This window comes from Cyprinus carpio, chromosome B17, assembly GCF_018340385.1.
Source record: "Cyprinus carpio isolate SPL01 chromosome B17, ASM1834038v1, whole genome shotgun sequence".
Lineage (NCBI taxonomy): Eukaryota > Metazoa > Chordata > Actinopteri > Cypriniformes > Cyprinidae > Cyprinus > Cyprinus carpio.
This window is the reverse complement of record NC_056613.1, coordinates 23594198-23616464: the sequence shown is the minus strand read 5'-3', so window position 1 is coordinate 23616464 and position 22267 is coordinate 23594198. Positions and strand designations below refer to the sequence as shown.

General features: G+C 36.8%; 1 protein-coding gene and 1 long non-coding RNA gene across 2 annotated transcripts; both read left to right on the top strand.

Annotated features, from left to right (window-relative positions):
* The first annotated feature begins 152 nt into the window (after nt 1-152).
* LOC109107419 (verrucotoxin subunit beta-like) lies at nt 153-11166 on the top strand. The gene is made up of 12 exons (XM_042742057.1): nt 153-297; nt 443-567; nt 1344-3040; nt 3213-3234; nt 3551-3647; nt 3723-3853; nt 3970-4037; nt 4718-4831; nt 5018-5104; nt 9549-9641; nt 10058-10180; nt 11152-11166. Exons 2-12 carry the CDS (start codon nt 468-470, stop codon nt 11164-11166), a joined length of 2547 nt encoding a protein of 848 aa, XP_042597991.1. The 5' UTR covers nt 153-297; nt 443-467.
* Nucleotides 11167-15288: 4122 nt separating this feature from the next.
* Nucleotides 15289-16873, top strand: LOC122140242. Its single transcript, XR_006156927.1, has 3 exons — nt 15289-15610; nt 15704-15758; nt 15974-16873. It is a non-coding gene; the product is annotated as an uncharacterized LOC122140242 (long non-coding RNA).
* Nucleotides 16874-22267: the final 5394 nt, after the last annotated feature.

Here is a 22267-nt window from a genome sequence, read left to right as displayed (position 1 = left end):
TATTTAAATTGTAAAACATTGTTATTTACAATACACAGCGTGGTTTTTAATCATAGTTTTAGGGAGGGACAGCCCTCAGATAGACCCCGCCTATGCTTTAAACACACACCAATGAGAAAATGAAAGTGAATGTAAAACGGAGACGAGGAGAAACTCACGGACACAGCTGTCAATGCCGAGCCCAATCATATTTCAAAAGAAGTAGACGCGTAAAGTCGGTTTCTAATCTTTCAGGTTTCTGGTGTGAAAGCAAACGCTTCTCTCATTCTACACGTCACAGGGAACTCAAGTTTGAAGGTAGCCTACGACAAATAACACTTAAATAAAAGATCTGAATTGTTGATAATAACAATAAAATGTGTTTTAGAACAGGATTCATATCAGCAGTCAGGCTTTTGAAAAAATCGGATTTTTTGTTTTGGTTTTGGTTTTGTTTTCCCAGATCTGGCTGTTCTTGTGTGTTCAGTATGGCTACAGTAGGAGTGGATGTGATTGAGACCGCAGCTCTGGGGAGACCTTTCCAGCTGGGGATGCTGTATGACTGCAGGAAAGATGCTCTCATACCAGGTACAACATTTCCTCTGACTCAGATTTGTTGAAGTACACCAAAGTGTGAAAATTGAAAAGATCAAAAGCTTTCAGACTCTGAAAAATTACCCAAGTTGGCCGAATTTCATATCTGACACAAGTGGAAAGCATCATTGTTTGCTTTTGTTTCATCTAAAAACCTGCCATTATCCACCATATTTCTAACCTACGAGAGTCATGGCCATTTGTAACTTATTAACTTAATGTAATGCATTAGACTTTGCGTTCAGTTATTTTAGCTGAAACATCTGTTATAGTGCTTGATGTTGCAAACTACTATTTCATATCATTTATTTTACAAACATACTGGTTTGTAGTGCAAACGGTTTTATTGATTACTGAACTCTGTATTCTTCTTGTCACTACATGATGTCAAGTGAGTGACAGATAGGGAACATCAGTATGTTTGAATAAAGGTCCGGACATCACTTTTGGCCATGACTGTATACTATTGCATAAAGTGCATGTGGCATAAAGTATATGGATCATGCGTGCCTTAGTGTCTTTACTGTTATTTGTTTCTGTCACATTGCTGCTCATTGGCATTTAAATGAAAACTTTTCTTAACTTCATTGCACTATGACCTCATCACACCATCAACAGTCACTGATGCTCTTGTCACTTCATCACTAAATCTGTGTGTGTGTGTGTGTGTGTGTGTGTGTGTGTGTGTGTGTGTGTGTGTGTGTGTGTGAATGGACCTAAAGTGGAATCAATTGCAATTCTTTGTTTTTTGTTGTTGTTGTTTTTTGCAGGAATCACACTGTGGGATCCAGAGAAGCTCCAGCAGAGTTTACGAACTCGTCCCCAAATTAACACCGGTTTCAAAGTCACAGCTTCAGACTCCATTGAGGACAAATCAAGGTTACTGAACATCGACGGCTCTCTGAAACTCAGTCTTTCAGGACAACTGTTAAAAGCTTACACAGGTGCAGCCAAATATCTCAACGACACCAAGAAGTCTTTCAGACAGCAGAGACTGACGCTGCATTATAACTCAACCTGCAGGTTTGAAGAGCTGACCATGAGTCACTTGGCACCTGAAAATATCATTCATCAGCTTGTGTTTGATAATGACACAGCGACACACGTGGTGACAGCAGTGCTGTATGGAGCGGACGCCTGCTTTGTGTTTGACAGAGAAGTTTCATCAGATGAGAACAAAAATACAGTAGAAGGAGAAGTAAACGCAGCCCTTGAGAAACTCCTATTCATTTCAGTAGATGTGAAAATCAGTCTGAAGATGAATGACGCGCAGAAGAATGCAGTCCAGAAATTCACATGCACGTTTTATGGCGATTTCCAGTTACCGTCTAACCCGACGACTTTTGAAGATGCTCTGAAGGTTTTCACTGATCTTCCAAAGCTTCTGGGGGAAAGGAAAGAGCTTGCGGTTCCTGTGAGAGTTTGGCTTTATCCTCTGGACAAACTTCTCTCAAGAGCTTCAAAACTTCAGAAGGAAATCAGCATGGATCTGATCCTAGAAACGGAGTCAGTGGTTGAGAGTTTAAATACAGCTGAGATGAGATGCCGTGATCTTCTGAAAGACTCGCCTGCTTCGTCTTTTACTGCATTTCATGATACAATTCTGCAAATGAGGCAAAACTGCTATAAGTACAAACTGAAGCTCACAAAGAGACTCGGCTCTCTGCTGCCAAACATTCGTGGAGACGTGATGAAGGAAACAGCACTCAATGAACTTCTACAAGAACATGAGGAATCTCCTTTCAGAAGATCTGACCTTGAAGAATGGCTGAAGGAGAGAGAAAGAGAGTCTGAGATTGTTAAATCAGTCCTCAGACAGCTGAAGGATGCTGGTGCACAAGTAGAAGTCAACATAGACCTGATTTTGATGGATCTGGAAGTTGGAAATCTGGTCTGTTTCATGTTCACATCATTGAACTGGTCAGACATGCTGCTGCTTCAACAAAAGGCCTATTTGAGTCCTTCAGCAAAAGTAAGAAATGATGAGAGCGGCCCTGATCGAAAGCAGAAGTCTTGGCTCAGTCCTGAGATCCAAAAGACCATGAGGAACAACTTGAAGATGTTTAAGAACTTGATCGATTTGAATGACAGTACATCAAACATGTTTATTGTGTCCTCAAGAGAAATGAAGAATAGTCCAGGTTCCTGCATTCTGCTGTTTGAAAGTGAAAGTGATGAAGCTGTTTGCTTTATTCCTCCATCTCCGCCAGCCTGTCCAGTCATTGAAGAGGTCAAAGAAAACACTGTAGTTGTAAAGGTTCCTCCATCGTGTCCTGATACAGTGGAGCTCAAGTTACTGTATAAACCGAAGCAGGACTCAGTCTGGACATCTGAACCTGTGATGAAGGATCGAGACGTAGTTACTCTGACTGATCTGAGATCAGGAACTGAATACGAGATCAAATGTGCAGCGCTGGGGAAACTCAACTACACCACAGAAAGTGACGTCATTGAAGTTACCACAGAGGTATGATCATCATTTATCAAATATCAACTGAAGAAAATGATGCTTTTTTTTTTTCTAAATTAAAAAATAAGCAAACAAATATAAACATGCCGCTTTATTAGAATAAGTAGATTACTTCTCATCTTTGTTATCATTTGTAACGTTGTTAATTAGTATCAAATGCTTCTTTCAGAAAAGAAACCGATCAGTTATGGGTGAGTCATTTTTTTCTTTCTTTCTGTATGTCAGTTGTTTTATCACTTTTCCAGTTATCTACACAATTGTTTGTTTTGTTCTTACTAAATTATATGGGTTAACTTATTTATTATGTGTAATATGTATTGGCATGATCTTCTAATGGTCTTTTTTACAAGCATTTGTAAGATTCTTCAGTAAATTGTGTATGACAGAGTTATGATAATACTTTCTTTAATAGTTCATGTTACTGTGGCTTTAGATGATAAAAATCTAAAATCTACTGTATACTGTATACTGTACTATACTGTACTAATAATGCATTTCTCATTTAAGAATACTGTGGCTTGATGAATCAAGGAGCAACCAGCTACTTGAACGCAGTTCTGCAAACACTCTACATGACTCAGGAATACAGAGAAGCTGTTGTGAGGTAAAGAAATCACTCCCGCTGCTTCTGTTTGTTCGTCAAATCATGTTTATCATAATAATCATTTGACGTGTTTAGGTTGGAGAAAAGAGATGATTCACCTGATGGTGATTTCACCGAAGAGCTGAAGTCTCTGTTTGATAAATTAGACAAAGAGTCTCATCCAGTTTCAACAGCCGCCATCTCAAAGAGCCTTGGCATCACAGATGGTTGGTCTCTGAAAAATGTTTTTTATGTGGTCCAGCAAAAAAATAAAAGAAAAATAAAAAATACTGTTTTGCTGTTATATGTTGTTGTTTATATGCTTCTTTCCCATAAAAATCAGTTTATAAAGAAGAAGATGCAGCAAAATATCTAGAACTGATTCTGATCAGGACTCCCAAATCTTCTAAGGTAAATCAAATGCACTTGAATCTTTGTAATTCCTGAGTGCTCTGGTTGGTCTCTTTTTAAAGAAGACTCTCAGCAGATTATTGTTGAAGGGAAAGCATTTAAAAAAAAAAAAAGTATAAAAGTTTACAGTATAGAAAATGTACTATACTTTTTTTTTTCATTTTATAAAATATGTTGCTATAAAATCAGAGCTGTACATCTAACAGAGTTATGTTCCAAATTTGAAGTTATTACAAAAATTGAGATTTTGTTTTGTGTGCTGTACCAAAAATACAATTATTTTTTTTTTGGATGCAGTTTTCTATCACAAATCAATTTCCAGCGATATGCGTTTGGTCAAGATAAAAAAAAAAAAAAAGATTGTAAAATAGTAACTTTTGAAATATGAAACTTGACAGCATCCACAAGGGGGAGGAGCTAGCTAAGAGGATTTAAAGTGCTGTTTCCATGGTAAATGTCTGATTTCAAAAGGGTTTCGCAGGATGAATTTAGAATTTTTAAGCTTTCGAATGATGAAAACGGTGACAGTTAAGGAGTTTAAATGCAAAGCAACAGTCTAATATGAAGCACAGTAAGATGCATATAATGGTCACATTATGGTGTTATATGGTAATATGGCTGTAAAACCAATTTATTCCGTTTCCAAAGATCATTATTAATATCTTGTCTTGACACTGTAGATTTTTAAGGGCACTGTGGAGAAAACCAGTAGATGTGATTCATGCAAGCAAATAATATCAGAACGGCGAGATTTCTTCACAATGAGCATCTCTCTACGTGAATCAAGCAATGTGGTAAGTACATTGCTGTTCAGCTCTGAATAATTCTGAATTAGTTTCTTAATATTCCTATGTCTATGAGAACTGATTTTTTTAAATGGACTCAAATAGAATCATCTTTAGACCAAGCCTTTTAGACTCTGTCTCAGCTTGTTTGTTAACTGACATATATTTGTATTTGCCATTCTTTTGGTCATTTAGGGCTTTGCTTTGAAGGAACACATTGACCGACTGCATCAAGCTTCTTTGAGCTGTAGTCAGTGTTCAGTAAAATCAACAGTGACAACCGCAAGTATCTTTTCAAGTCTAATGTGTTGATGCCTAATCAGTTCAGCTGAGATTTTTTCATTGTTGAACTGTAGATGACTTGTTAACTTTCCAACTAGAATATGTACGTCATACAAATGCATCCACTTCAAATTATGCACATCCGTCATTGTTGACTTAAATCAGACAGTTTTGAACATTCAATTCATGTTCATTTAATAAGAATGACTGTAAATAATAATAATGCCAAATTAGTATACATGTACCAAAAAAAAAAAAAAAAAAATTATGTGAATATTATATATATATATTATTATATATATTAATATGCATATAATATTTAATTATTTATTTATATTTAAATATTTTAATTATTATTATTAATCTATATATATATATATATATATATATATATATACTATATATATATACTATATATTAATCTAATAATAAATTAACATCACAGTAGGTGGAATGGAATATTATAACATCTAGAAATATTAAACTGCAACAAATTATAGCATGTGAACATTTTATACCACAGTCTTTAATTACATAGAAACGCACATACATACTAAGGATCACTGTGGTGGACAGTAGGGTAACACACTGAGGTCAGACACACTACACACATTCACCTTTCTCTCTCTCTCTCTCTCTCTCTCTCTCTCTCTCTCACACACACACACACACTCACCAGCTGTCAATTCTCTTAAATTCAATCTCGGTCTCTTTCTTTATTGGCATGACAATCTTTACTTTGTATTGCTCTCTCTCTCACACACATTGACACACACACCGGTATGTGCTATATTGGCATGACAATTGTTACAATTCGGTATGTGCTATATTGGCATGACAATTGTTACAATGTAGAACAAAGCACAGTGTTTACATTGAATTTACGAACAGATTTATACATTCAATGTGGTGTGTGTGTGTGTTTTTACATGCATCAGTGTGTGTGTGTGTGTGTGTGTGTGTGTGTGTGTTTGTGCGTTTGTGGTGTGTGTGTTTGTGGGCGCATCACTGATTTGTTGACTCCTCCCTCTTTTTGTAACAGCCATCAATGTATCTTGCTTCTAGTAAGATACAGTCTTATTTTTGACCTAATAAATATTGAAGTTAGGTTTTCTTGTTTAACATTTTGAAGTCAGGGTAAAGTATTTCAAATTTGGGATAAAATGTTTTTGTAATTTCTTAATAGTTAGAGCAGCTGGTGAGGAAGTGTGTCTCTGTGACTACAGTAAGGGCAGATACGGCTCTCTCTGGGCAGCCAGTGCTGTGGATATCTGTCTGTCTCTATAGTCAGAGTATGACTGCTCAGGCTGTACCTCGTCATCTGTCTTCTTCATTTACAGTCTTTCACTGTACTCAGATATTCTGCAGCCGGTTGTCTCTATTTAGGGCCAAATAACATTCAAGTTTATTTTGTTTTTCTGTTGTTTTAGTCCAGTAAGTTAGATAATTTACTTTCTGTGCTTTTATAATTTGGTTAGGCCAAATTTTGTGGATAAATATTTCAGTGTCCTGATGCTGGCTGTTGTTAGTCATGTTGGTTTGTTTCTGCAGCTTCAGGATCATCTGAATCAGGGGACTTTTTTCAGGGTTCACTTCATGGTTGTAAAGGGCTTTAAAATGGTAGGAGTTGGGGTCACTCATTTTTAGGTGTTTCCAAAATGTGATGGCTCGTTTCTCAATGTGCATTAGTAGAGGGTATTGGCCTAATTCTGCCCTGCATGCGTTGTTCGTAGTGTTCCTCTGGACTCTGAGGAGACTCTTACAGAACTCAGCATGAAGGGCTTCAATCAGATTTTTGTCCCATTTTTCAAATTCGTGATTCAGGAGAGGACCCCACACTTCACTGCCATATAATGCAATAGGTCCAATGACTGATATAAATATTTTGAGCCAGATTCGAATTGGTATTTCAATTTGGATAGATTTTTTGATGGCATAAAAGGCCCTTCTCGCTTTCTCTTTCAGTTCACAAATTTAGTTTACCAGTTGCATTTATCTTCAGCCCGAGGTATGTGTAGTTTGTGGCATTTCCAATTTTGGTCATACCAAGAGTGAAGTTGTGTCTCTTTCCCTGAACTCTGGGTCTCTTCTGGAATGTTAGTACTTTAGTTTTGTTAGGATTAATGGTCAGGGCCCAGGTCTGACAGAACGTGTGCAGGACATCTAGGTTCTCCTGTAGACCCTCTTCTGTTGGAGACAGCAGAACCAGATCATCTGCAAACAGCAAGAGCTTTATGTTGGAGTCATGTAGTGTGAGGCCAGGTGCTACTGATTGTTCTAGGACTGTCGCTAATTCAGATATTGAATTTAATATTAATTAATTCGCTAATATACAGTAGATATTGAAGAGGGTCGGTGATAGTGAACAGCCCTGCCTCACACCCCGCCCTTGAGTGAAGAATTCTGTTTGTTTATTTCCAATTTTAATCATGCATTGATTGCTTGAATACATTGTTTTTATAATAATGTATGTTTTACCCCCAATACCTGATTCTAGAAGTTTTGACAGCAGACCTTCTTCATGCCAAATTGAATCAAAGGCCTTCTGGAAATCTACAAAGCAAGCAGATATTTTGGATTTGTTTTGGTTGATGTATTTGTGGATCAGGGTGTGTAGGGTGAAGATGTTCTATAATTTGGTAAGAATCCAATCTGACTTTTACTAAGGACATTGTGCTCGGTGTCAATTTTGCTGAGGACATTGTGCTCGGTGAGGAAGTGTACAAGTCTTGTGTTGATGATATTACAGAACAGCTTCCCCAGATTACTGCTCACACAGATGCCTCTGTAGTTGTTTGGGTCTGATTTGTCTCCACTCTTGAATATGAGCGTTATGAGTCCTTGATTCCAGGCTTCAGGGAAATGACCAACACTCAGAACCAAGTTGAACAGTTTTAGTAGAGCCGATCTTAATTTGTGCTCTGTGTTCTTGAGCATTTCATTGAGGATGCCATCTGGTCCACTTGCTTTTTTGTTTTTTAGGGCCTGAATTTTATCAGTTAGTTTGTTTTCGGTAATGGGGTAGTCTAATGGGTTTTAATATTTACCAATTGTATGTTCCATATGAATCTTTTTTTTTTTCTTCATATTTTTGGGTTTGTTCTGGGTTCATTGTAATGTCACTATAAAGTTGTTCAAAGTGATTTTTCCAGGTGTCTACGTTTTGTATGGCTGCTTGTTTTTTATGCAAGTGATTCCAGTTTTCCCAGAAATTGTTAGAATTTTTGGATTCTTCAATAGTTTTGAGTTGATTTTGGATGTACTGTTCTCTCTCTTTTTTCTGAGTGTACTTTTATATTAAGTTCTTCACAATATATAATGATTTGACAATTGTCTTAATTTTTTCCTCATGGTTTTACAGCCTAAATCAAACCATTTCTCATTTTCTTGTGTTGTTTTATGGATTTTCTTAGAGAATGTGAGGTTAGATAAATTGGCCAAATATTTAAATATATAATTTATGTTCTCCACAGCCAGATGGACACCATCTCGATTGTGAGGATAAATTCTGCCTTAAAAAATTGTCTATAAGTAGACACACTTTTGGATGACCAAATTCTGTCACTTATTTTTCTGTGCTGTTTTGTGCCCATCTGTAATTCTCTCTAATTGTGTACAGCTTACTGGGCTGTGAATGTATGTCCGTATTTGTTGTCCTCTTTAGGTAAACAGTAACTTGACTGTGGTCTGATAGGGGTGTTAGTGGTTTGACTGAATGCTCTGAAAGAGAATGGATCTAAATCTAGGTGTATACCTGCTCACTCACACACTCTCTCACACACACACACACACACACACACACACACACTCACATTCACCCGCTGTCTCTCAGGCTGTGGCACATCCACAAGTATCTCGCAGCAAGTGCTGCTGTGTGTCCCTCTCCTAATAGTATCTTTATTTGTTCTGTTTCACTAATGGCTGTAAAGTTCTTTATTAAGTTGGTGCATTTGTTGAAGTAGAGGTCTCTTATGGACATGTATTTCTGACAGTGAAGGAGGAAGAGCGTCTCTGTCTCGATCTCTCCTGTCTGACAGTGAGCACACACTCTTTGCTCTCTGGGTAACCAGCTCTTTCTGTGTCTGCCCGTCTCGATGGCTAGACTGTGCTCACCGAGCCTGTACTTGCTCAGGATCCGTCTCTGCTTTGTGTCTCTGACACTATGGAGATAATCTTCCAATTTATAATTTTTTTATTTTAGAGTTCGATAGAATTGTTTTAGTTTCCTGGTCCCAGTGTTCCAGATATGTATTTTTAGATTGTTTGATAATTAGATTTATTTTGATGTTTGGGTGAGAAGCAGTGCTATAGCCTTTGATTATTTAATATTATTATTTCTTCACACATATCTTGTAATTAAAGGCAACACACTCATGCTATTCTATTTACATTTTAAATTATGTAAATATAGTGTGGACAAATAATGAATTTGTTTTCCCTTTAGAAAAGTCATGTTGACTTTCCACAAATACTCATTCTACAATTGAGCCCCTTCCGACATGACCACCGTCGAGTAAGAATTCCTGCAAAAACTGAGGTAATTAATACAGTGTCTGTAACATAAGTAGTGGTTGAGCAGTATGGGATTTAAAATGACCTTTTTAATGACCACTGCCTGTATATTTGCAGAAAATTGATGGTAATGTATTCAAGTCAAATCTTAGTGTTATCCTTTTTAAAATTAGAATGTATCCATCTGTGATCCACCAAGCTTCTCAGTGCCAACAAAACAATTGACTGAACAGGACATTATTGGAAAAAAATTATATTTAAACAGGATGATGACAAAAATGGCAAATCAGCTTTGCCAATATATTGGTTGACCTATAAGTTTGCATGTCCATAATACATTTGATGTTTTGAATATAGACAAGCACAGTCTCTCTATGACTGTCACATTCATTTGATGATGTATAATCGACATGATGAACATGTTCCTCCTATTGCTGACAGGTTTACTTCCAACAATATGAGCTTTATGCCATAATAAACCTTTATGGATCACTGAAAGATGGACACTATAATACTAACATCAAATCTGACAATCAGAACTGGTATCGATGTAATGACAGCCATGTCATATACACACACACACACAAATACACATACTGTACATACAGGCCCGGACCGGCCATCAGGAGCACAGGGAGAATTCCCGGACTTGGTAGCCTGGCGGATGATTTGGCCCGCACTCCGTTTTTTTTTATTATTATTTAGTTATTATTATTATTATTATTAATATTTTATATTTATGCCTTCTCAATGTATCAAAGTGATCATTTCCAAATTTTGTCAGTTGATAATAAATCGATAATAAATCATAAATTGGTTAGTCTTGACTGGCAGCTCTGCATTATACGAATCGGCTCATGTCTGTTCCGTGCTTCCGTCAAACGGTTCAGAACAGAACAGAAGCGATGCGCTCGATGAAAGAGAGAAAGCGGACAGAAGAAGCAGTGAAATGTAGCATCGCTGACCTGTTCAGGGCTTCAACTGCAGGTCAGTTTCATCTGTAAATACGCTAGATTTGTCTTTATTAACCTAGTTGAGTAATAAACTGCTAGTATCTGTTAGGCCAGGGCTATTCAGTTAGTTTCATTTGAGGGCCAGATTATCGAATTGAAAATTTGAAGGGGGCCAAGGGGTTGGGGGCCATCTCAGTCTTTTTATGGTGGGTCTATAAAATTTAAATTAGATATGCACATTCAGCAGTAAAATGAATTAATATTACCAACAGCAACATCTATGAGAGGTTAACATTTTGTGTTGTCTGTCAATCAACAAAAAAAAAACTGATTAATCACACATTTTCTGTAATTAATCGTGACTAATTGATTATTAATATATTGTCATAATTTCATATTGAACCTCCAAATGAATGTAGAAACAACATAAAGATGGTATATTTTAAAGACTTTTACCAAGTCTCTTTATTATTAACACATTTTTGATGATGTCTCTATTAGACGCATCTTCCTCTCAATTTAAGCCATTAATTATATCCAATCAACATTACAGTATAATTGAAAAGTGTTATTTTTTAACAGTTATCAAGGCTCTGAAAAATATAACAACTTTTAATTTAAGTGAATGTAAAACAATCTTCACATAATTAATCACATAACTATAAATCGTATATGCATAAACTATATAGATCAATCTTTATTCAAGCTACAAAAGTTAATCAGCAACTAGAACAGTCGAGTGATTTCTCTTTTACTTTTCCGTGATTTACATCAATGACAGACTTCAGCAAGTTTCCCTTTAAAATCTGACGTGCGTGATGCATATCTGACATATATCCGGTTTTCTCCTCTTTTTTTTATTTTGGACTTTATAACTCATTTAAGGCTATGTTTACAAAATCACTCGCCAAAACCATGCAATTTAACATAACTGTGTGTGTGTTTTTGTCGTTTGAAGTGCTACTGGTGTGCTTGTCCAAAGCGGCTAGCCAGAATACACGTTCAGCCGACCGTGCAGACTTTCCAACTATACTGCATTTTATAATCACCTTCGTCCAGTCTGCGCTATTTCTCGCCAGACGTCATGACCGATAACGCTGATTGTAAATTTACATTTCAAAATTTAACAGAGACAGATATTCACATGGATTTATTGTACAGGGAGGGAGGGAGCTAGAGCAGACAGCAAAAATAATTTGAGTCACAGCCTAATAAAGCAATAGTGTGTTCAGTATTAGAATTGTTCAACAAAAATGTATTGCACTAATTTTGACATTTAGGCACTTTAGAAATGTTGTTTTAATACACTACCGGTCAAAAGGTTTTGATAAGTATGATTTTTAATGTTTTTAAATAAGTCTTTTCTGCTCACCAAGCTTGAAGTTATTTGATCCAAAGTACAGCAAAAATAGCAATATTCTGAAATATTCTATTTGAATGCGTTTTAAACTGTAATTTATTTCTGTGATGCACTGCTGTATTTGCAGCATCATTACTCCAGTCTTCAGTGTCACATGATCTTCAGAAATCATTCTAATATGATGATCTGCTGCTAAAAAATAAATAAATAAATAAAAAACATTTATTGTTATTATTATTGTTATTATTATGTTGAAAACAGATTAGCTTTTTTTCAGGGTTCTTTGATGAATAAAAAGTACAGGAGAACAGAATTTATCTGTAATCGAAATCCTTTGTAAACATTATAAATGTCTTTGTCATCACTTTTGATCAATTTAAAGCATCCTTGCTAAATAAAAGTAATAATTTCTATATACCCCCCCCACCCCCCAATAAAAAATTATACTGACTCCGAGCTTTTAGAATAGTGCACGTATAATTTTACAAAAGCGTTTTATTTCAGATAAATGCTGATCTAGGCCTACAAATTAGTACCTTAAGGGTAGGGATTACTACTCTATAGGTACTAATATGTTCCTATTAGGGATAAAAAAGGTACAAAGATGTCCTTTTAAGAGTACTGCTATGGTGCCAAGCTGTTGTACCCCGAAAGGTACAATTTGGCCCCTTTTTCTCTGTGTGGCCTGGATGAGTGTGAGATATCCCGGTCTGAAATTGCATCCCAGTCTGGCCCTGCATACATTTATATTTATTTGTTAAATATCCATGTAGTCCTATTTTATTAACTAATGTCTTTGTTGCTGACTTTCGATGATCAAGTTCAACTATACTAAGCAAAAATGACTTAAGTTTTTATTTTTTTTTATTTTTTTTTTGCTTAAAGGGATTCTCCACCCCAAAATGAAAATTTAATCATTAATCACTTACCCCCATGTCGTTCCAAAGATTTGTTCGTCTTCGGAACACAATTTAAGATATTTTGGATGAAAACCGGGAGGCCTGTGACTGTCCCATAGACTGCCAAGTAAATAACAGTGTCAAGGTCCATAAAAGGTATGAAAAGCATCGTCAGAATACTCCATCTGCCATCAGTGGTTCAGACGTAACATTATGGAGCAACGGGAACACTTTTTGTAAGTGAAGAAAACAAAAATAACGACTTTATTCAACAATTCCTTTGTCAGCAGTCTCCTCTGTGACTCTCCATATCACCGTATGCTCTTCTGTATCATCCGCGCCACAAGGATGCGCTGTTTCAACCTGTATTTAGCTTTGATTTGAAAGAAAACCGTGCATCCTTGTGGCACAGATGACACATCCAAGTGGTTCACAATAGGGTTCATTTCTCGAGGCTTAATTTGCTCACACTACCACCTGGTGGCCAAAGACTGTAAAACAAGCAGAGACATCACAGATCACCTGATGTGATCTATGGCTGTGTTTACACTGGCAGAAAAAAATCAGATTTTTTGCCCACATCCGACACAGGTCGAAATTTCGTCCTCTGTCAAAAATCCACACGAGATCCGATTTTTTCGCATTCTGTCTAACACACATATCCGAATCCCCGCAGAACTCCCAATGCGAGGGTGACACGTTTGCCCTTAAAGATAGAGTTTTGAACTTTAAAAAATTGCACATTCAAGAGCTGGTTTTCAACCTTTTTCCCCTGTGAATTTTATTAATACAACAGCTTTGTTACTAAAAACTACATTAAATTTCTTAGCAATGAGGTGATAACTTGCACTTGTTTGCAAGCTTCACACTCACGCGGTCTCTCTCTCTCTCTCTCTCTCTCTCTCTCTCTCCCTCTCAAGTTCAAGTTCAAGTTGCTTTATTGGCATGACATTTGAGGTACAGTATTGCCAAAGCATTTATATACAGAATAAAATATAGAATATGATTACACCATCAAAGGAGACAATAAATAAAAAAAAAAAAAAAAAAAATAGATCAATACAATAAAAATAACAACAGCAGATAATATTTCTAATATAAATAATAGTAATTATATACAATTAAGAATATCAAATAAAACAGTTGAATACCATAAATTAACCCTTTCGTCATTGTTTAATCTCTCTCTCTCTCTCTCTCTCTCTCTCTCTCTCTCTCTCTCGTTAATTCATTGGAATTAATTTTAATAAATATCATCTTGGCGCTACTTTATTTCACTAAAGAATTATACCTCTAACGAGCTGTATAAAATGGCATACCAAATGAAAATTACTGTCATTTTCCATCATTTTTATGTGTTTTATGTGTTGAGGTCGTGTCCGTCTGATGTCTATCATGTTCATGATGTTTGCTACTGTAATGAACGTAGGTTTTTAATAAGTAAAAATAACCGTTTACATGCCTAGGGTGTTTTCATTGTAAGAATGTACAGAGATCCTTTAGATTTATAAACGCTGACTTGTTAGGTGATGTTTTCTCATTAAAATAATATAATTTCCTATTAATTCAATACAATGTTTACGCACACTAGGGATTACCAATATGGCAGTGCGGCGGCTTCACTTTAATGAAGTCATGAGCAATCCAGTTCTATATTATAGATCAGTGAATGCAACCTCTCCAGGAGAAATCAAAACGCGCAACACTAAGAAACTCAGCATCCTGAGGTAAAAAATCAAAACGGAAAGTTTTTATATTTAAGATACAGTTAGTTAGGTAACATCACACACCATTTTCATCATTACAACTGTTTAATAGTTCTATAATCAGTTCAGTAAGCAAATACAATAACATTAGGTCACTTACATTTTAGGCAGAAACATCTCACAGCAGCCAGCAGATTCATTGCTGATTGATTCCGTGTTTTGAAAGAATCGGTTGAGTCAAAGTTTTATTAGCCCATGCGATTCAATGACTCACTCATTAAACACTCACTACTGGCATTTTAATTGAGTTGAACAATATTATCTCATAATATTATTTAATAAAGTTGTATTTTTCAATGTAAATTATTTAATTTGATAACGTATAGGTACTCCCATTATTATAATTTAATTTATAGATCAAATGTAAGAATTTGAAATTAAAGTATTAATGAGATTAGTGGGAAAATGTCCTCTATAAAGGTAAAAAAGGCCCTTGGATAAAATATAAAAAACACGCAGATTTATGTCACAGCTGATAGAAAACAGATGAGAATATTGCTTAAGAATAAATCATATTTGCAAAAAACAAAACACACACACACACACACACACACACACACACACACACACACTCACATACACACACAAACACACACACACACTCACATATATATATATATATATATATATATATATATATATATATATATATATATATATATATATATATATATATATATATGTGTGTGTGTGTATGTGTGTGTGTGTGGGTGTGTGTGTGTGTGTGTGGTGTGTGTGTGTGTAAGCTCTATACCATAGAGCCCACCGCATAACAAATCCCAATTTAACCCCTGTATATACGTATATATTTGACTGTACATCACTTCATGATGCACGAGTGAAAATATAATAAGTGTGCGTAATATGTCATATTGTGTCTCACATTTGATGTTTCTTCAAAACTTTTTTTCAAAGATTCCTGACCTGATGTTTTCAGAACGTAAGGATATATTGTGGAAGATTCAAGAGTTTTTTTCGTCTTCATCTTCAGATTCATGCCATTCACACTCACACAGGTACCAGACATTGCTATACACACTACTGTATTTGTGAGTGTGATTTTGTACATTGTTACTTGAACGCATTATAAATTGCATCTTTATTTGCAGCTCTGCCTATCTACTCTTTTACAAAAAGTGTGAAAAAGTGTAAAAGTGTAAAAAGGTGAGTATCAAGTGACTTTTTGCTGCATGGATAATGAATCTTTATTACAACTGCTAGTGATAAAAGCCTATACTAGTTTAACCAAAGCCTTTAAAAAGTAAGAGGTACTTGTGTTACTGTAGGTATCATTTGTGTCAGAATGAACAAACAAACATTGTATTTGTTATTTGTTTCCTCATTGTTCAGCCAGCTTTTCTGCATTTTGTTTTCCACAGGGATTGACTGAATCAGTAAAAAGACACAGAGCAGAATATCATCATTTAGGGTGATACATGCTATATAAGCAGAATTTAACCAGGCTCAAAGGCTTCCAGTAAATGACTGTGAATGTATTTATAAATCTCTCTGCTCAACAGCTGATGATTTGAAACAGGTGCGTCACAAACATATATAAGTGTCGTGCTGTTGTCAGGATTAAGAAGGACTGGTCTGCAAACTGTATATGCTTTGAAGACAATTTTCAGTTTGAATATTGATGTCATTTATTTTCGTGCATGTAGTAAGACATATTTTATAGGCATCGTATTAATCAAACTATATAATGATTAAGTGTTAATAAGGGAAGTCCCATTATCTGCTAATAAGTATGTAGAATTATTATCAATTACACTGCTGTAAAAGGATGTAGTTTGGAATAATATGTATTCATGTAAAGGAGTATTCATTTTTAATACTCATAAGATGAAATATGTCACATAAATATATTTGTGTTACATAAAATAACCAGACACCTGATTGTGGCAAATACATTAACTGTCATCTGTTTACATTAAGGAAATATAAGTCCGTATTATACCAATATACTAATACTGATACTGTTAATGAGTCATTGTTTTTCTTAGATCAAATACAAGTTGTGGTGGATGAATAACAGGTACTTGTTCTTCTGAGCGATGTTTTGTGATTCTGTCCATGAAATGTCCTAAAGGCATTTTCTATTATCTGTAACTGTCATTTGAGACACAAGGTGGTGCCATATACCTGTTCTTACCTTTGTTTGTATGAAGCGAAAGAATGATATAATAATTAGTAACAGCAGTATGTCAGTTATTCAGTCATTATTCAGAAGTATTTGATCTCTGAATGCTGAAATAATTAAAACTAATCAGAATCAAGTATTGATAAATGACAACTCAAATTCATGTCAACATATGAATGCTCAAATATTGTTTTAGAGTATTACATAAACAATTAAGCCTCTCATTAAAAAAAAAAAAAAAAAACTTGAAATACTTAATTAAACACAAACAAATAACTACAAACCAATTAAAAATCTGCCAATGTCAAACCATTTCACAGCACTGAAACTGCCCTCATCAGAGTTACTAATGACTTCTTGTTATCATCCGATCGTGATTGCATTTCTCTATTAGTTTTACTCGACCTTAGTGCTGCATTTGATACTAATGACCATAACATTCTCCTGGATAGGCTCAGAAATTACTTTGGCATTACTGGGACTGCATTTGCATGGTTCAAATTGTACTTATCTGACCGCTATCAGTTTTGTAGCAGTAAATGAAGAGGTGTCATATCAAGTTTAATGTGGAGTTCAGAAAAGGCTCAGAAATAGGACCACTGCTCTTCACACTGTACATGCTACCTCTAGGAGATATCATTAAGAAAAATTTAGTTAGGGTCCATAGTTTACACTGATGATACCCAGCTCTACATTTCCTCAAGGCCTGACAAACATACCAATTGGCAAAACTCACAGATTGCATAGTAGGCATTAAAAATTTGGATGACTAGCAATTTCTTATTAAAAAAAAAAAAAAAAAAAAAAAAAAAAACTTCATAACTAAAAAACTCCTCACTTAAAAACTTGAAATAAATCTGTCATTCTAACTAAATATTTATAGAATTTCTAAAAAATCATTTTTCCACCATAAAAATATCAATGCAGGTTCAAGTGTTATGTAATGTGTTACAGCCAAAATCTGTGCATTCGAACCAAAAAGCGGTACTGTCAGCACTGCATTGGCTCTCTATTAAACACTGTATAAACTTTAAAATCCTGTTGATTCGGCCTACATATAAAGCCCTGAAGGGTTTAGCTCCACAATACCTGAGTGAGCTCCTTTCACATTACTGCCCTTGACGTTCTGTCACGTGTATGTTCCCTGTTTTGAGTTCCTGTATGCCCATATTTGGTTAGTTTCCTGTTCCTGTCCTTATGTTGATTTAGTTCTGTTAGTCCCAGGTGTTTACTATGTTCATTGTTTCATTAGTTCCTGGTGTCCCTCGTCTTGCCCTAATCAGTTCCTGTGTATTTAAAGTGTGTTCCAGTTCTTGAAGTCTGCTAGTAAGCGGCACCCCCTCTGTGAAGTCAAAGTATTCTCCAGCATCTCCTCGTCTCTCCTTCGTGCACCGTGACAGAAAAGGAGACCTAACTGTAAGCGGCACCCCCTCTCCCTGTGTTTATTTTCCGTTTTTTCAAGTGTTTTGTTTGTTTTTTCCTGCTGTGTTCCTCCACATCCCTAAATGGACGCAACCTAATCACCGTGGCCAGAAACGTGAAGGCGTTCGTGCAAGGAGGCAATCACCCTGTATCTGGAAACCCTTGTGGCTCTGTTCCGGATCGGCATAACCTACCATCGTCCCCGGATGTTCCCAAACACAACCAACCTTGACTGGAAGGAGGCAGTCATCCGGTGTCTGGAGAGCCTCTGATCCCGATCCGGAACCCCTTAGCCAGCAGTTCCCGAGCCCAGTCAGCCAGACACTAATATGGCAAGCCAACCGAACATTAATATGGCAAGCCCACCAAATTTGGCTGTTATTCCAAGTGCCCGCTCCTCAAAAGCTTCCAGTTTTCAATGTCGGCCCAGGCACTTTGATCCAGTGGGCCCCGTGTTTTTGAAAAAAGAAACTACGGGTGAGGAGAAGGGTATCGGCCCAGCCCCCAGAGTTCGCTCCAGTTAAGCCCAGGATGGGCTCCTGAACCTCACAGAGACTGTGACATCCTATATTATAGTTTTTGTTGTTGTCGGCGGAGCAGCGGCGCTGATATATGCATTCCTACCAGGACTTATTGCCTAGCACCATTCAACAATGATAACTCCTGCCTCTCGGATGGTTTACACAACAAAAATGATCAGACATCTCCGTCAGGCCAAAGAGGATGCCTACAGAAAATGGGGACAGAGTCTTGTACAATCAGGCTGCAGGAACACACTGAACAAAGAGATTTCAGAGCGGCTAAAAAGACCTATGCTAAAAACAACCGGACTCTTTGGGAAGACCCAATCTTTCCGTGACTTCCAAAATGACTCAACTTCAGTAACATGGAGAGGGATGCACTGAGAGCCATTACCAATCTACAAGACACCATCCCCCTGCACTGAGGCTAATCAACGACTTTACAAGCTAACGACCTGAATGAGTTATATTATTGTAGATTTGAAACCCCCAACACAAAACCATTCTGACCCATCTCCAGAGTCTTGTACAACCGTTAACAAAAAGACCTACCTGCAATCCCCCTCTCACACACTCCTGCTCTTCAAACCAACTCTGTGAAGATGATGTGCGCCAGGTCTTCAGGAAGAACAAAAGAAGAAAAGCACCAGGCCCAGATGGCATTACACCAGCCTGTTTGGCCCCCATCTTTTCACAGATCTTCAACAGATCTCTGGAGTTGTGTGAAGTGCCTTCCTGCTTCAAACGCTCCACCATCATCCCTGTTCCAAAGAAACCCAAGATTACAGGATTTAACGACTACAGACCTGTGGCTCTAACATCTGTCATCATGAAGTCGTTTGAAAAACTGGTTCTGGCTTATCTGAAGGACATCACTGGAACCTTACTGGACCCCCCGCAGTTTGCTTACTGAGCAAACAGGTCCGTGGATGATGCAATCAACATGGGATTGCACTTCATCCTGCAACATCTGGACAAAACAGGGACTTGTGAGGATCCTGTTTGTGGACTTTAGCTCGGCTTTCAACACCATCATCCCAACAGCCCCCCAGACCAAACTGACCCAGCTCTCTGTTCCTAGCTCTATCTGTCAGTGGATCACCAGCTTTCTGACAGATAGGCAACAGCTAGTGAGACTGGGGAAATTCATGTCAAACAGCCACTCCACCAACACTGGTGCCCCTCTGCGATGTGTTCTCTCCCCCACTGCTCTTCTCGCTGTACACCAACGACTGCACCTCTAAAGACCTTTCTGTCAAGCTCCTGAAGTTTGCAGATGGCACTACAGTCATCGGCCTCATCCAGGACGGTGAAGCTTATGTGTATTCTCCAGCATCTCCTCGTCTCTCCCTCGTGCACTGTGACATGTTCATTACGTTCTCAAAATACTGGCCAGTTGATAATTCCGAGAATATCAAAATCGACTGCAGGCGGTAGATGCTTATCTTATTCAGCACCCAAACTCTGGAACAGTCTTCCTAGCATTGTTCGGGAGACAGACACACTCTGTTACCTTGAATCTAGATTAAAGACCCAACTCTTTTTCTTAGCATGCATGTAACACACTAACACAATTTTATAATGCATTAATAAGGGCAACTGGCAATTATAAGGGATTGTTAGGCTGCATTAATCAGGGCAACTGGGAACACTTCCCAATATCACCCGATGTACTTGTTACATTGTAAGAATGGCGTCTACGCTCATGTTAGTCTGTCTGTCTCCTCCTTATTCCGAGAATAACATAGTAAGATGAATCCGGTCCATATTCAGACCAGATAGTGGACCTGCTCCCATGAGTGACCACAACACAGCCCTTAATGGTCAGAAAGGACATTGATGAGACGAGACCTCGGGTGAGACCCTCAGCGAAGACCTCGGTGTTTCATATTTACGAACAGATTGCTAGACAGTTACTCTGTGGTTTAACTTGCCATTTAAGGTTTTTTTATTTTTTTTTTTTTTTTATTTTTTTTGAGTGTAAATAAATATTTCACCAGCAGGAACTCTGAACTCTAAGATTGAACAGTTAACAAAATCATCAAAATAGATGACTACATGAAACACTGTATGTAGCTGACTACAAAAACTTAATAATTTTTTTATTAAAATATATGATGACCTGATACACCGAAAAGGTCAAACGGTACTACTAGTTACAATATCTGTCTACAAAATCTTATGAAAAGCTCAAACTACTACTGGCCTGACATCCTGAAATGCACAGGGACTGTATGAGCTACTGTATATAAGTAAGAACATCACATACACTTTCATTGTTTCTATTTCCGGTTAATGATACTTTATCCTAACCAGGGGTCTCATTTATAAACATTGCGTACGCACAAAATGGGCATAAAAACATGTGTATGCACTTTGATGTCGTTTATGTCTAATTTTTATTACTGTTTTTTTCCACCATTTTGTCCCTTGAAAGACTAAAATAGTCATAGCTGATAGACATCATAAGAATCAGTAAAGCTGTTTGTTGTTAGGATGACAACAAACTTCTGGCCAATTTTCTCGTCATAGTTCAGACGCGGGCCGGGCCTCGGGCCTGTTTTAGGCTTCTCCTTTTTTTATATTTTAGACATCCATCATTTAGTGATAAAAAATTGCCACGCTGGTGGAAACAACATGAGACCGTGCTACTGCGACTGTCAAGAGCGACTTGTCTGTGTTTATTGTCCCGCAGCAGCATGTATGGTGTGTGCAGCTGAACAGTTCTCCATTCAAATACACGCAATAGAAGCTTGCAGCAAAGCATCTGCAAAAGTAATTACCATAAATGTGACGGGGGAAATAGTAAGGAGATATTTGAATTGTTTATTAATAAATAGTTTTTATTAGTTGCTGATCCTCACCATATCCTCATAAGACGCGCCTTTAGAGAGAAGTGCATCTTTATGGATTATGATTATAATGAAACAGTTTTTGTTTTTGATTTGTTTTATTTCGTTAAGTAATCATTTAAAGCTCTCTATAGATATATTTATTATGTCTGTGAGGCATGTATTCGCTGAGTTTCGGTTCATTTTTGTGAAGCGCTCCTGTTCAAGACGAGATGGCAGAAAGCACATTATGTTAGTTCACACAAAAAAATAAAACCCACAACTTTTAGCTAATAATGTAATACCACAAAAAAAAGAGCAGAAACCACACTCCTAACAAACAAATAAAAAACAAGCACACATGCCTATGCCAAACTCATGCTGGTGCCTCCATGTCCTGCAAAGCGTGCTTTAGCTTCCACTCTCCGCACAAACTATTCGATACAGCGCACATTTGTCTAGGTTTAACGTTTAAACATTGTAATATGCTTGAACTGTTTTATATCTATAGATTTTATTTTAGGCAAGTCGTGATGATTTGAGAAGGCTAAATTGTTCAAGCATAGCCTCACTGTCTAACGCTGGCCGCTTGGTCATTGCTTTAAAAAACAAAAACTTATATTTAACGAATAAAAATGCTCCAAATGTTTTTCTAAATTATCTTAAAAAAACAAAAAAAAAATAAAAACACTTCCAGTACATACAAAACTTAAACAATATAAAAACCTAAAAGGCTATAAGCTGTTTTGGGATAAT

What these genes read in the sequence shown, in the direction of transcription:
- LOC109107419 (XM_042742057.1), top strand. Translation starts at nt 468, where the DNA reads ATGGCTACAGTAGGAGTGGATGTGATTGAGACCGCAGCTCTGGGGAGA. An exon ending in GAGCCTTGGCATCACAGATG is followed by an intron (nt 3,854 to 3,969) that starts GTTGGTCTCTGA and finishes CATAAAAATCAG; the next exon opens with TTTATAAAGAAGAAGATGCA. An exon ending in TACGTGAATCAAGCAATGTG is followed by an intron (nt 4,832 to 5,017) that starts GTAAGTACATTG and finishes TTGGTCATTTAG; the next exon opens with GGCTTTGCTTTGAAGGAACA.